The following is a 16,342-nucleotide window of genomic DNA, read 5'->3' on the forward strand; positions in this document are numbered from 1 at the left end:
GCTGTGTGAAAAAACCCATAAAACATAACCTTTTTCCTGCTCAGTCTTTCAGCATTAACAAATCTGACAAGAAAGTGCTAAAAGATATTAAAATACTTTGGTTTTTCAGTAAGTGAAACTTTTATTACCTCTATGTTAGACATTTTTGAATTTTTGAAGTCACCCTCCCTTTACTTGAGACTACTGCATGTTATAAAAATAAGTTCTCAATATATGTAGTAGAGGGATTGGATAAGATAAAATGCAATAAAAAATTATTAAAAAAATATTACTGAAATCGTTTTGCCAGTTTGACTTGGAACAGATAAGACATGAAAATTCATGCTACAAGATTGACATTTTGCCAGTCACCATAAAAATGTATTATTTAATATTTTTCTGTTCGGTTTCTTGCTATTTTTCAGTAGATTATTATTGAATGGACACATATATGCAAGATTATTAAAGAAAGAAATTAAAAGTTAATATTTCGACATTTGTAAGGAGTGCTCACTTTTTAGTCATGACGTTATAGTAAATCGATCCCCTATTTTGTAAACACGGAAATGAATTTGTTTCTTTTGCCTATTTTTTGTACTTATGTATTTTAGGTACTGTGCTGAAATAACATTATTCTGAAAGCCATTCTTAAGATGGAGAGAGGAGGGTGTTTTGTAGGGACCTCTAAACGTTTGTGAAGAATTTTGTACATAATCCCATGACATCAGACTTGTGTTTACTTTACGATATATGGAACGGCAGAAGCGACTTAATGCTTTTTTAAAAACCTTTGTTTATCTTCTTCAAACGGCAACTAATAAATAATCTTTGTTAAAATTTTGTTAGGTTTTAAGTTTTACACAGTTTAATGATTAGTAATATGATAAACATTTATCTATTAACTATTAAACACGGTTTTACTAAATATTAACGACTGTTCCTTTGGTTAATTATGGGGTTCCATACTTTATTTGGTAAAAAGGGACAAACTAGAAACCGTGGTGATCTTTGAAATAGTTTATTTTTCGCACAATAATATTTTTCAATCGTCTTTAATCTGGCGATGAAATAGATGGCAAGAATCATGTTTATATTATAACTTAATATTAAAATAAAATTTAAACACAGTTTTTTTGTTTTTTTTCTTTTAAATCTATGTTGTAACAGAACATTTTGAAATAATGGAGTTTTAATCTTTTAAAAATTAATTAACTTTTAGGAAGTTTTTTTTTTCTTCGCAATTCAACGGGAGAAAAAAATGTTATTTTCAAAAAGGATATAATAATATTACATTTTTATTAATTTTTTAATTCCAAATTTAAAGTAAGTTTTTGTTCAATTTGTGCATTTAAAATATTAAAAAAAAAAATATTTTGTATCTTTCATAATAAATAGTAATTTTGATCGATTTAAATATATTTCATTAAAATTTTGAAAAAAAATAAATATAGAGGTGGGGGACATGCACCAAAAAATAGTTCTCCTCATATATTTTATGGAAATTTCATTGTATATATAATTTCATTCTAAAATGGATAAGTATCGAAAACTTCAGGAAAATCTGACCATTAGTTGATTTTTGCTAGATTTATTAAACACGGATGTGTTTCACGTTCGGAATGCTTATTACATGGGAACGTTGTTTTAAAGCGTTATTTATGTAAACATGAATTTTTGTCTCGCATTTTTATTAATTTTGTACACTGAAAAAACATTATTACTTGTTTATTATGCCCTTTTTTAAATGGTACAAAAGTTATATTTCGGACATTTTTATGGATAGTGAAACTGAGTTACAGTTACTGAACGAATCACTTTCAGTTATTGGTGGATCGCCTGTCAAACAACAAAAACTTGAAAAACATATCAATTATAAAAAGAAAAAAATAGAAAAAGTTACCAGAGCAATATCTGATAGAATCGGTATAATTTCAAATATTTCTCATGAAGACTCAACAAGTGCAGAGCAACAAAACTTTGAAAGAGAAATTATTACTCAGTTGAAAGAGAAGTTTGCAGCAAGTGAAAAAAGATCACAGAAAATTCAAATTCTGACTGTACTTCCAAAAAACTGGAGTTTAAGCAAAATACAAACAGAATTTGGCACTACATTGTACATGTCGAAACAAGCAAAAAAACTTGTGAATGAGGAAGGAATCTTATCTTTGCCAAATACACGAAAAACTAGATTTCCACTAGATACAATTAATAAAGTAAAGCAGTTTTACAAAAGTGAAGAAGTCAGTCGAGTGATGCCTGGGAAAAATGATTACAAGACAAAATGATTAAAGTATTTGGAACGGGTTCAGGAACAAAAATATCTTGTTCTCTGTAACCTAAAAGAGGCATTTAAATTATTCACATCAAAGCACCAAGAGAAAATAGGCTTCTCTAAATTCGCCGAGCTTAGACCAAAAGAATGCGTGCTAGCAGGTGGTGCCGGGACTCATACTATTTGCATTTGCACAATCCATCAGAATATAAAGTTGATGATTACATGATCTCATCTGACTAAACTGACTGAAGGAGAAAGTCATCATTTGACAGATTACAACCAATGCATACTTGCTGTTACATGCAATGAAGCATCGACAAATTGTTACTTGGGTGACTGCTCATCTTGCAACAAACTGATGGATGATTTTGTTTTGTTATGCAAGAAATTTTTCAAAAAAACTCAATTGATGATTTTGTATACAAACAGTGGTTATCAACTGATAGAACCATCCTACAAACGCTATCACAATCTACAGAGGAATTTATTGAAACTTTCCATGCAGGCCTTCAAAAATTGAAGAAGCATAATTTCATTGCCAAAGCACAATCAAAATTTTGTTCTGATAGAAAAGGTTCTTTAAAGTTTGGTGAAGTCTTAGCAATAGCAGATTTTTCTGAGAATCATTCATATATTTCGCAAGATTCAGCTCAAGGATTCCACTGGAATAATGATCATGATACATTGCACCCATTCATCTGCTACTATAGAAATAGAATTGACCTTGAGCATATTAATTTTGTTATAATATCTGATTGTCTTAAGCATGATGCAGTAGCTGTCCATTTGTTTCAAAGAAAGGTTATAGAAAAATTAAAAGAAATTATGAATCTTAATGTACAAAAAATGATATATTTCTCTGATGGGGCTGTTACACATTATAAAAATTTTAAAAACTTTATAAATCTGTGCAACCATAAATCTGATTTTGGTATTAATGCAGAGTGGCACTTTTTTGCTACTTCTCATGGAACAAAGGACCATGTGATGAGTTAGGTGGCACTGTAAAAAGGTTAGCAGCAACTCTATAATGAACAAATAATGACGCCAATGCAGCTGTATTTTAGGCAATAAAAATATTTCTGGAATACATTTCTTATATTCCTCAACTGCAGAATGGGCAAAGGAAGCAAACATTTTAGAAGACAGATTTAGAAATTCTTCCATGATTATAGGAACACAAAAATTACATAATTTCAATCCTGTCTCTCAGAGAGAAGTGAAAATAAAAACAGTGTCAACACAAAAGAAAGGAAGAGTAGGTCAAATCACAAAACTGTACAATATTGAAGCTTGAAGACATTAACGGATTTGTGACAGTACTTTATGTTGCAATATTTTGGAACACTAATGGGGTATGATCTCACACAGTCGGAAGATTCTATTTATAAACGATGCTGCTAAGAACTGACGAATCAAATAAATTCACGTTCTGCTACCAACCAATCAGAAACCAGAATTGCTTCATAAATATTAAACCTTTTCTGGAGCAATTTCACATGTTCTTTTCCCGGGTTTCGACACGGTAAGAATATTTTGTTCTGTGGAACTGTCTACTACAAACAAGTCACCTCCCAGGACTTGTGTGTAACAGCAAACCATCTGAAACTGTTCTGAAACTCAAAATGGCTTACACTTCTTGCGAGGAATTTGTGGTTAGGATGCGTACTTGACAAAACTCCAGATAATGGCGAGGTGAAAGTGACATTTTTACAACCAAATGGACCCTCTCCATCTTTCTATTATCCATCACATCCAAATATATCAATTTTGATTCTGATATCAATTTTGATTCTGATATTCTTAGCTCAGTTAATCCAATAACTGAAACAGGAATATCTTATAATCTTTCAAAAAAATGAGATGAAAAATGCATCATATATTTTAGAAAGAAAGATTATGAAAGAAAAATCTAAATAAATACTTTAATGTTCATTATTATAAAAATATTTCAGTAAAACAGATTTTTCATTTTGAAATGTATCCTAATGGACACATGTTGATTTCTTGTGTATATAGTGTATACTTAAGACTTCTAAAAATTTAAAAGAAACTGTTTACCATCGCCATCAAATGCTGTTTATTCTTTTGATACTATAACCTAATTAAATCTCAACGCACTTTTTAGAAATTTTTATTACATCACTTCTGTATCAAAATCTGTGTTTCTAAACTTTGATTTTTTTGTAATTACTACCCCAAATATAAGTTAGAATAATAATAGGAAATAGTAATTACTAAATTTTAGGTAAAATCTTGAACCCTAATTAGACTTATGAAGAAAAATGTAATATACCCAATACTTTTGCGTGGTGCTGTATATAAAAAAACATGTAAAAACATTAATGATTTTAAAAAAGCAAACAAATATATTTTTTTTCTTTTAACTTAAGGGAACATTTTTTTTTCTTTTGTATGTTTGACTCATTTTTATTTTATACTTTCTCCGTATGTCTCAAAAACAAAAATACTTTCTTGTAAAGATTTTTTAGCAAAAAAAAAAAAAAAGAAAAAACAATAAGAGTTATTTGTCATGCCTAAGTATTGGATTGGACCACATGGAGAGCAAATGTGAGATGTTGCCTGATGTTCCGTAAATCTGAAAACCTTAAATGCCAATTGGTGACAGTGACATTGATTGCTTTCCATTTAAAATAGTTGCATCTCCTATAGTAAGATGTCTTTTTTGTTTATCTTTTTCAGATTTTCTACCTCAAGACAAACTTTAACATGGATAGCAGATTCATTTTTTACAAGGTGTGTATGCATCTGAGGGGGGGGGGCAATTTCCTGGGGTGGTGGTGAAAATTCAATACAATCGTTTTTACACTATTTTCAGTTTAAAAATGAAACCTGAAAAAATATTCTCATCTTATCTATTTGCTTGCCCCCTCATAAGGGCAGAATTAGGCACAAGGCCAGTTTTTATGTGAGATATATATGCATATAGCCTGATGAGGCACCGTTTATATCTTAGTGTCGATCTGCCTGGTCCTGGATATGACCTTAAACTATATCCGGTGGTGAGGCCCCAGCTTACGGGCTTTGGGGAGTGTGGAGCCACCCTTTAATTGCCATTGCTCCCAGGTCCACTCTGACCCGGAGTGGTAGTATCTGTTAGGGTCCCAACTATAGGTTAAATAGAATCCGACTTAAAAAACAAATACACTCCATTAAAAAATCGTTCCTCAAAATCACTAGATTCAGCATTAAATAACCTGAAAAAGGTTGATATGCCGTAAAACAAAAACAACCAACCAACCTGTGTGGTTACACTATAATAAAATACATAATATGACTCAGTTGAACTGTGTGTGTGTGTGTGTGTGTGTTATGTATCATAGAAAAAGGAACCCAAACGTTGTCTGGTCATGCCAATCTTCAGTGATTATCTCATCTACTCTCATTCAGCTTTCACTTCTGATTTCTCTCTGGGAACCTTCGAGCTCCCAACTGTCATTTCTAAACTCCTTCTAACTTCTAAATGTTTTGACTCGGGGATTGAAAACCCTAAAAATCTCATCTTTCTCTCAGAGTGCCCAATGACTCCCATGACTATTTGAAAACTGACCATGAGGCGTGTTACTGTCTTGAGAATTCAAAAGACCTCAACAGCTCCCGATATTAACCTCACTTCTTATACTTTTGTTCTGATAATGAAGCATTTCCTCCCATTCTTATAGTTTTTTCTCTTTTTTATGAATCATTTCCTAACACTCTGTGGTGAGGATGTCCATAGTATCAGATTCAGCTCCTCAGCAAGGGGCACTGTACATTAGACAAAGATTAAAAAATTGCTACAACCAAGGATTTTTTCTACCCTGAGGACAGAACAGACTCTACATGTTAATCCTAGTCTGAAGGTAAAAAAAGGTTTGAGTAAGAAAATGGATAATGCAAAACAAATGTTTATTTTTCTTTTCACAATTTTTGTCTTTTTGCAAACGATACAATTTTATGCATCTTTATAATTCAGTTTGTCCTTGCGTCTATAAATCCAGGTTTTGGTAGTATTTGGTGTTTGTTTTTTATGAGGTCACAAATCAAAAAGGTCACTTTAGGATCAGGGTTAATTTAATTATTTAAGAGGACAGTACAGCAAAAACTTATTTGCCTTAGACTTGAAAACAACGATGTTATAGTTAACCAGGGAGCAGCTCCATGGTATTGTGTTACACAGGCAGCTAGTTCTTGGAAAGAAACTCTGCTCATGGAATTTTCATTTTGTTGTAGGCACAGATAGAGAGTGAGGGAAATTTTGGGACATTTGTTGTGGCTAGATGAGTATTTGTTGTGAAAGAGGGGTACTAAAGATTAAAGCTCAGCTGAGCACCTACCGTAAAAGTAACAATAGAGCAGAGATAAACTCGCGTCTTTTCTGTGAGAAAGAAAAAGTGGGGAGTATCAAAAGAAAAGTTAATGTGCTCGTTAAATTTTGCTCTCTTCAATTTGAGAAATTCTGTTAAAATGAAAAGGCAATTCTGATATTCTATAAATGTCATGTTTTTTTTTTTAATTTATTAATGAATCACCACTTATCAAGACCAAAAGCCACTCAAGGACTAATGATGTGGATATATTGTCAGTTGAACAATGAAGAATATTACGAGAAGATTGAAAATGGTGAATAAAATGGACAAAACGTTTGTACTCATGAAAACTGTTTATAAAAAGTATTTGTTGGCATTGGTTTTGAAGATGCTCATGTTGTTGTTTGCAGGGAAGTAGTCCCATGAAATATCTTTTTTATAGTGATGCAATGATATACAAAAAAAGGTTTAAAAAAAACAATAATATAACTTGAATTTCATAAAGAGACTGAAATTGTTTTCTAAAGGGAGTCAAGTTTAAAGAATATGTTTTGCTAAAAAGTCTTAATATTAACCTTAAACCTAACCCTAACTCCACACCTCGGACCATTCAATTGCATGATACTCATTACATGTTTTCTTGACATTTACTAATTTTTTTTTTTTTTTTCTTTGTAGTTTATTAAGTGGAAGAATCGCTTCGCAAAAAGATGAAACTGGAGCGGTAAGTAATTTTATTCTACGTAAAGTTAATATATGGATTGGTGTATTGTGTAAGGTATGAGCAATAGGTAAAATTCAGTTGTATGTTACACACTTCAGGAGGTTGAAGGTTCAATCCTCAGTGTGGGCAATACTCGATATACAATTATGAATTACTTAGGATTTCTACCCAGTCATGGCTGACAGAACAAGAATATGCTACCTTTGTGGATTAAATAAAAGGTTCTATTCAAACTTTTGTACAGATTCCCAAGTTTGACAGAAAGATTCTCAATTTTACAAGATACATCTGAAGAAGTTTTGAGGTTACATCGACCGAAACATTGTAAAAATTACACTTAATATGAGAACAATAGTCTGAATTATCCATATGATTGTATTTTGCAGCTTGAAAAAAGACCAACTATGAAATATGTTCATTTAATGTCAGTTTTAGATTGCTCTCTTCAAATATGGATGGAATACTGTTGCCATATCTGGGCAGGAGCGGCCAAAAACAGCCTATCATGCCTTGACAGTACAAAATAGACTTTGTGGCTTAGTGGGGGATGCCCTTTTCTCTACCCTGCAACCTCTCTCCCACAGAAGAGACGTTGCGAGCCTATCCTTGTTTTATCGTTATTTTCATGGCAGGTGCTCGTCTGAACTCCAATCTCTGGTCCCCCCTCGCCAATCTTTCACGAAAAACACCCGTCTAGCTGAATCCACTGTGAAAAATTTCCCCCACTCTATATCTGTGCCTAAATCAAAACGCGGATTCCATGAACAAAGCTTCTTTCTTAGAACTGCATGCCTGTGGAACTCTGTTCCGTCTGCCTGCTTCCCTCCAGACTACAACTTGGATGTCTTCAAGTCCAATGTTAACAAATTCCTAATGAACCGCCCCCTTAATTAAACACTTCATCAAATCTCCACACTAACGTAATGTACTTGCAATAACCCTTATCCCCGAGTGGCTTCCGGGCCTTGATAAGTGGTGATCACTGTGTAAAAAAAAAAAAAAAAAAAAATACATCAGATGCAAATAGGTGTTAGCTGGTTGGTGATTACATTTAAAAGGATAAGCATCTTTTTATTTCTTCTCTCATCGAACATCACTTCCAAAAGATGACGGACAAAGAATTTTTACATCCAGCTCATAACATTTAGTGTCTATTAATCGGTTAAGGAGAATTGTCTTGACCAATCAAATTGGAATAGTTACAAACTAAAGGGAGCTAATTCATATTAAAAGTACCTCCAAATATTTAAATGTATTTTTATACCAAATTAGGTATGTGTATATTCACTCTTAAACTAATTAATTGATCATTATAAACTTTTTAATACAGCTGTTAAGTGTAATGTTGAGTAATGTGAGCTATATTTAGTTTGAGTTTTATGCAAAGGGGCAAAAGAAAATTCAGAAAATGGTCTCCATTTTTTTGTGAAATTTTAAAGTATTTTAAATAGTTAGAGGAGACATAATACGAGCACAATCTCTTATTTAAAATTGCAACTATTTAAGATTTAATATATCCATCAGTAGACATTGATTAAGCACAATTCTCTGAATTTCAATTTCTTAAACCCCCTTAAACTTCAGCCTTTAATTTGAGAATTTTCTAGAAGCAAAATTATACAATGATTTTTATCTAAATTGGAAAAAGGATTCTAAAGACAAGGTTTAGTATTATATCTTTATTTTAAACTTTGTTAGGCAGCATAAAAGTGGTGTAAAAACTGTTCTGTTTGAGAAATGGATTTTACCTGCCCTAGAACGAATATTCTAGTTTTGTATGAATGCAAATGTGTTTGTAAGACAAAGGTTGAGCTTATGAAAATTGGTGTATCAATCGCAGCAATTGTTGCAAGGTTCTTGTTTTCATATAAGGTCTCAGTCATGATATAGAAAACTACAGAGAAAAGTTAAAATACACATGAGTATATGTTCACCTGTTTTATTATAGATGAATTTATTGAAATTATGATGCACAGATGTGAATTCTCCACCTTTTAGCGAAATTCCACCTTTTTTTTTAATCCACAAAAGGCAGATTTCCATTTTAATCATATATGTAAGTTTTCAGCTTTTTGATCGAAATCCCTCCTATTTTTTTTTTAATAGGATAAAACTGAGCCTTTCCTCTTTCTGACAGTTATCTCTGATTACTGAAAATCTTAATTTTGCCTGGAAAGCTAAGCCTTTAAGCAAGTTCTGATGAGGGTAGAGGAATTAGATGACTTTTTTTTTTCATCAAAAACTTTCTTATTTTTACATGAGCACAAGGTGATTTTTAGTTAATTTTTACTTAGTTGTAACTGACTCAAGTTGTTTTGAGAAAAAGTGGTTGTTTATTTTGTGCTTACCTTTCTCTACACACACACACACACACACACAAGGTTGTGGGTTGTGGACCCTAATTTGGTAAATTCATCTTTGTTTCAGTTTTTTTGCCCTTAGTTACTCATATTTATGATGGCATTATTGGTATCTATATTATATTTCTTTTTGTCAATTTGTCTCTTTCTTCACCTTTTCTCGAAAACTACTGGCCGATCTAGCTAAAATTTTGTATAAACCTTTGTCATGACAAGATGTAGCAAACTAAGTACTCCGGTATTCATTTGATGCACAGTTAGGGATTAATAGAATTTCTCACCACAATACCACATTTACCCTAGAAGTTTTCTTGGAAACTACTGCACCAATCTGGCTGAAATTTTGTAGGGACCTTTGTTATGATAAGATGCAGTGAGCTAACTATTATGGTATCTGTTTGATGCACAATTAGGGATTAATATTTAATGCAAAGCTGAGCACAAAGTTAATCATATTTAACCGTCAATTTGGCATAAACCATTCATTCTAAGTCACCAGATTATAGCTTTTGCCCATTTTTAATGGGCTAAAAAGTCAAGTTAATATTAATGTTAATTTAAAGTAATGACCTTTTTATTTTTGTTGTTTTATTTTTTTCAGATTTTCATTGATCGAGATGCTAAGCTCTTTTCTATCATTCTCAATTTCCTGCGTACCAAACAAGTGGATCTTAAGTAAGTATCTCCAAGATTTTCTGTTTCCTGCTTCTATTCCTAGACCATTGTTTATTACTCAGCTTATTGACTTACCTCCTTAGAGGTGTGCCTCGTAAGTCCATCTTCATACCAGTTCTGTAAGAACTTATTAGAAACTAAGAGAAAATTCGACGGAAAAAAAGTTTAGCAGAATTGTCAGAAGATTTCCTTTTTTATTCAAATCACTGTAATGTGCAAATCTGCAGATGTTGAGCTCAAAGCAAAACTGAATGTATCATGATCGTTGATCTTTGAATGATTACCTCTCTCTTGAGCAGCGGAAAATACATGGGGACCCTATTCTGGCATACAACATCATCCACAGGAATCTAAAACTAACTTTAGAGGAGTTTGTGGTGAGTAAGTATAAGAAATGCTACCACCACCACCACCACCACCACCACCATCACTACTACTACTAATAATAATAATACGGTAATAACATCAAATTGTAACCCCCTCTTTTTTCATTTATTTTCCTCTCTTTCTTTCTTCATTTCGACCAATCAAATTGAAGGCAGAAATAAAAAAGTAAATAAAAACTTTAGCCAGTTAAAATTGTTTTTAAGGGGTCAAAAATAGGTCCAAATTTTAAAAAATTATTAAATGTCTTGTACATTCATCTTGGTTTATTTTTAATTTTTAATTGGTCTATATGCATGTCACGTTAGTATAATGTCGCCAGCTTTGAATGCTACAGTTTAAGTTTCGATTTTAACTGATGGCACTTAAATACTTTTACTTTTGAAATTATGACCCTATAATAATACATATGAAATTTGGACATATTAAAATATCATATTTAAGCATATTTTACGCCTACACAAAGCGGGGCACCCCTCCTCCTCCCCTAGTATAATATAAAATAATTGACTTTATAAATACAAAATATGCGCAAATTAATATATCATGTTTAAGCATATTTTATGACCAGACAATGCCAGGCGCCCCTACTATTGTATAATATATATATATATTCCAGGTAGAACAATTGAATTTCAATAATGGTCATTGATAGTGCTTAATCAAAGAGAGCAAATTATATATTTTTTTATTATTATTATGTAAATACAATAAGAGATAAGAACTCTTCACACCAGTTATGGCATATTTTCTCTCCTCAATGTTTAAAAAGGTCTTGAACCTTTTAAATTTTGTATTTTAATTTTTCTTGCCTGATGAAATCAAATATGATTGAAATGGCCTGCACGTCGTAGCAAGATATGACTGTATTTACATAAAGAATAATAAAAAAATATATATATATTGAACATCGCGATGTTAAAATTAAATTGTTAAAAAAAATATGTATAGGATCAACGAAATTAAAGAAGAGGAAAATACTTACATATAAATGTACAGATATTTAGCCGGGCGATTCCTTGCTGTGAATGAAACACAGATGCATTTGTATAGCTTAATTGCTATAAATATATTTTCCTATTTTACTACTAAGCTCTACTCAAGTATTGAGCACTGTTGTAAATACTAAAAATTTACATACAATCTATTATAGCAGTTTATAATATTATGTGTATGAAATAATTTTACTTCTATATTAAGGTAAGTAATGTTTATATTTAAGTTCATTCGGACACATTTGATTAAACAAAATAGACAAGTTTTATCTCTTCATCCTTCGGTTAATCTTTCAATGCTTCTATCTATCTATATGCTATGAAATCTATTAGTAAAACTCTGTGAATCTTATTTGCTTGCTTGTTTGTCTTGGATGCTGTCACAAAATGATGACAGATAACCGTGAACAATGAATGACATCACAAAATGATGACATCATCATCAAATAAGAGAGGTGGGAATCCTTTAAGTTTGATCCAAATAAACTGAGTCTAGGTTATTTTTTAAATGTGTTTTTCAATGTTGACTGAGAAACTGCTGATGTCCTGCACAGTTCTAGGGGGTCTAAAGTTAGTTTATTGCTAGGTGTCTCAGATGTCCTTAATGAGGAATGCCGACAGGGATGCCCATGAACTTTTTGATAGGTCAGAGTGTTCCTTTTTTTAGGGGTCTGGCTTGACTTTTCTCTCACCTTGTGTCGCATTTTCCTATGGTGGGAAGGAAGTAAATAAGACCCTAACCCCCTAACCTTGTATTTGACAAATGGAATGGGAGATAACTCATTTACCTCCCTTGATAATGTGTAACCTTTATATAAAGATTAGCCTGGGTGCTCGGTGTTGCCCGGATGGTTGGAGGTATGTGTTGAGCAAAAAAAAAAAAAGTGGTAGTAAGCAGGCAGGCTCAAACCTGTACCGCGAAGGAGGAAAAGAATGTGAAAAAAAAGTGACATCTTTGCCATTGCGTCCATCACCAAACCAGAACTAGCGAAGGTTTAAATTAAGGCTAGTCAATCGAAAAGAGGGGATGACTTTCAAAAATATCAGCAAAAAAAGCGACCCCCTCCTTGTAGAAAAGTGCCCAGTTGTGAGTGAAAGAATTAATGTTTTTTAGTCAATTTTTCAATATTTGTCGTCTGAAGGATTGCGCTTCAAAACGATACCAATCTCATGAAAATCCGTCGCCGCTGTCAAAAGTTTTAGGCAGACATACAAACAACAATACATACAAATAATGATACATACAAATAATGATACATACATACATACATTTAAACAGACAGGTAAGATTTATATTATAGACTAGCGGGGGGGGGTACCTGGCGTGGCCCAGATGTTTGTAGGTGTGTGTGTTAGGGGGGGGTGATCAAAACAACCCTGTTTAAAAAAAAAAAAAAACGTTGGCTGGGTGTTTGGAGATGTAAAAGAAAAAAAAATGTTTTAGTAGGAAAGTAGGCTTGAACCCCGAACCTTTGACGTGGAGGTGGAAACGAAATGGAAAAAAACCCTGGGACCTAACCATCTCGACCACGAGGGAAGAGGAATGAAAGGCATCTTAATTTAACGTTTATAAAATGAAATTGACGGGTGTGAGAAACTTAAGTCGCGTGATGTATGACCTTGAAACATGACGCGGCTACAAGCCAGTTTTTGCTTGTTTTATACTGAAATACGAAAGATACACAGGACGGTCTAAAAATCTGGAAAAAATAGCGTGTGAAAGTCGGGCAAATTAAATAGACAGGCGACCCCCGTTCGTAACTCTTAGATATTATCATTTAGATGTGATATAAAAAGTTTTAAGAAGGAATTAGCCGACCGAGAAGTCCAGCGAAAATAGCCTTTTACAGACATACACAAAAAGCGAACATACATACATACATTTTCGCTTTTATATTTATAGATTTGGTTGTTTTATTTTACAGCATATCAACTCTTCAATCATTTTGGAAAAAGTTTTTATCCTTCAATTTTTTATATCTTCAAATATTTATTCATAGTGTTTAGTTTGGTTGTTTTGTAGATAAAATTTTTTGGCTTTTCTGGACATGATTGAGTTTTCCAAAGACAAAGAAAAACAAAACAAATAAAAAGTAAAACAATAATATCAATGTTTATTACATTCAAGTCAGGAAGTTGATATCTTCAGACAGCTTGATCTGGCAGCACTAGATCTATATCAAGCAAGAAACTATGAGGAATAAAACATCTAAGAGTTATTTCATTTGATCTGAGCAGAAAGTGGTGATTTATATTTTACTAAAGAGTCACACAATTTATCAAAATCTGGGGACCACTCAAGATTAAAGTTTAAAGATATTGGTTGAGTGGTGAAGATTAGAAGAAACTAGTAGCTAAGCTAGATGACTTTTTAAGAAGATGGCAGCTTGACAAGTATTTGTTTGCATTAAACTTGAAGGTAACTATGTTATAGTTGGCTTAATGTAAATAGATTTTTGTTTGACTGTGAGTCAGTGTTAATTTGGTTGAAAAATGTTTAATGCCTGGATGATGTTTTGATAGAAAGGCATCCTTTATATTATTATTTTTTTTTTTTATGAAAATCGCTCCAGACAAGACATGAAGCCACTTGATGTAAAGAGTCAAAAAGAAAAAAACCCTTCAAGGTCAAAAACTAACCAAGAATAAGTGTTACGTGGATAAATTCTGATCTATAAGACAACAATTCTTCCTCCTTTGTCAGAAACATGGAAGATACTGGTGCAAATTGTAAACCAGACATACCTCAGTGTTTGCTCGGCTTTGTCCAGAACATGATGTCAACAGTCGGATCATGCCAAGTGTCACCGATAAAATCATCACAATGCTATATAAAAAAAAATAGCAGAATGAATAAATGTAACGTGTAAAAACCAAAAATAAAATACAATCTACTATACATTTTTTTTTTTTTAAATAATAATTGTTAGAAGAAGCAAAATTAATTTTTGGGGAGTCAAATAGTTTTATGGAAATGTTTTTAAAAAAAGGTTCAGAGAAAAAAATTTTGTTTTTCAAATATATTTTGCCATTATTTTTATGTTTTAAAATTTTTGTTTTTGTTTTTTTGTCAAGGAAAACTGGAAACTTGTTTTTTTTTTCCCCAAGTACTTTTTGTAAAAACGATTTTTTATTTTTAAATAGGAAGAGAAGGTTTTAAAGATTCATTATGTTGGTACTGTCCATGATTTGCATGTAACAACTTGTGATTTTTTTTTCCTCTTCCAATATTTATCCAAAAGTCGTCTGCTAGGTGTGCCGCCACCTCATTGTAATTCAGCACTCTGTGTTGTGATTGGCTGAACAGCATGTTACGTCAGACAGCAGCTAAACCTGAGCTGTTGCTTGGCATAATCCGGCTGTTGACATCATGTGTTGGCCAAAGGCAAGTGAACGCTGAGATACATCTGGTTCATAATATGCACCAATACCACATGGAATGTGATTGTTGCATATTGAAAGGGGACAACTCCCAGTTTTTATTTAGAAACAAAGAAATTAGGATCGAATTATTGAAGGAGAATGCTGGAATCGAACGCAGTTGTTAGAAATTAAAATGAATACATTTTTCTTAGTTAGATATGATTCCAGGAATGCAGGAATTATCCATTATAATAAGGAATAATGGTACAATAGAAATAAAGAATATCCATACAGAAATCTGGGACTTGTGTTGCCAGGACACGTGTTGGAAGCATGTGTATGGAATTCACATGTCTGGTCTGCGTACTAACGTCACAAAGAAATATAGAATCAATATATACATCTAAGTTAGACTAAAAGTCAGGCAGGCCGTCAGAGAATTCGAGAGGGTCCGGTAGAGCAGGCCAGGAAGACTAACTCCTTAGGAAATGAAGGGGAGGAAAAAACGACAATGTAGCAGTGTTAGCAGGTATCAGATTCCTGTCACCAGCTGATGATGAATAAATGCTATATTTGTTATGTAAGCTTTTTGTCTCCATTTGTTATCAACTGCAAGGTAGTGTTTTGTTTTTTGGCTTGTATAATTAACTTTTGTATTGAAAGCCCCCTTCCAAAGGTGGACTGTATCTCCCTCTTTGATAATGCATCTCCCTCCTGTTTAATTAACATTTAGTACACTTCTCCACTGTCTATGGCTTCTATTATAAATATGGACCCCCACAATGCAACATGAGGACTAAAGGACAAAATAAGAGAAGTGAGAGTTACAAGACTGCCAAAAGACAATACATGGATCACTTTCTACTCTCCTTAAATTTTACTCATAACTTGATAATTAAAAATTCTAAAAAATTTTATAAAAAGTAGGAAAAAAGGTATATGAGGGTCTTCAATGATGCCTGCTAGCATATTTTTAATGTCATGGTGAAAGGTTAATAAAAGAAACTAAAATTCTTTGAAAACTGGGTACTTTAGATTCTACTCAAAATCATCCTTAATTAATGTAAAGAGAAACATACAAAAAATAAGTTTTAATTAAAAAAAAAATTAAAACCAATTTTTTCTATTTAAAAAAATACCAATGCATCACTACTTATCAAGGCTAATATCCTTTCGAGGATTGGAGTTAATGATTAATGAGAATGGTCTTTAAGAATCATTTATTGACATTAGATTTGAAGTTGATGATATTGTAGCTTTGAGAGAAATATTGTGAT

At 32.4% G+C, this 16,342-nt stretch overlaps 1 protein-coding gene across 1 annotated transcript in view; it reads left to right on the forward strand.

Annotated features, from left to right (window-relative positions):
* LOC145256220 (BTB/POZ domain-containing protein KCTD3-like) overlaps positions 1-16,342 on the forward strand; it is a 78,946-nt gene that overhangs the window by 9,386 nt on the left and 53,218 nt on the right. The window contains exons 3-5 of the mRNA XM_080114840.1: positions 4,958-5,011; positions 7,243-7,288; positions 10,250-10,323. Of these exons, the coding sequence (XP_079970966.1) occupies positions 4,958-5,011; positions 7,243-7,288; positions 10,250-10,323 (174 nt within the window). The remainder of the gene's footprint in view (positions 1-4,957; positions 5,012-7,242; positions 7,289-10,249; positions 10,324-16,342) is intronic.

Source organism: Euprymna scolopes, chromosome 32 (assembly GCF_053919585.1).
Source record: "Euprymna scolopes isolate OS-2025 chromosome 32, ASM5391958v1, whole genome shotgun sequence".
NCBI classification, from domain to species: Eukaryota; Metazoa; Mollusca; class Cephalopoda; order Sepiida; family Sepiolidae; genus Euprymna; species Euprymna scolopes.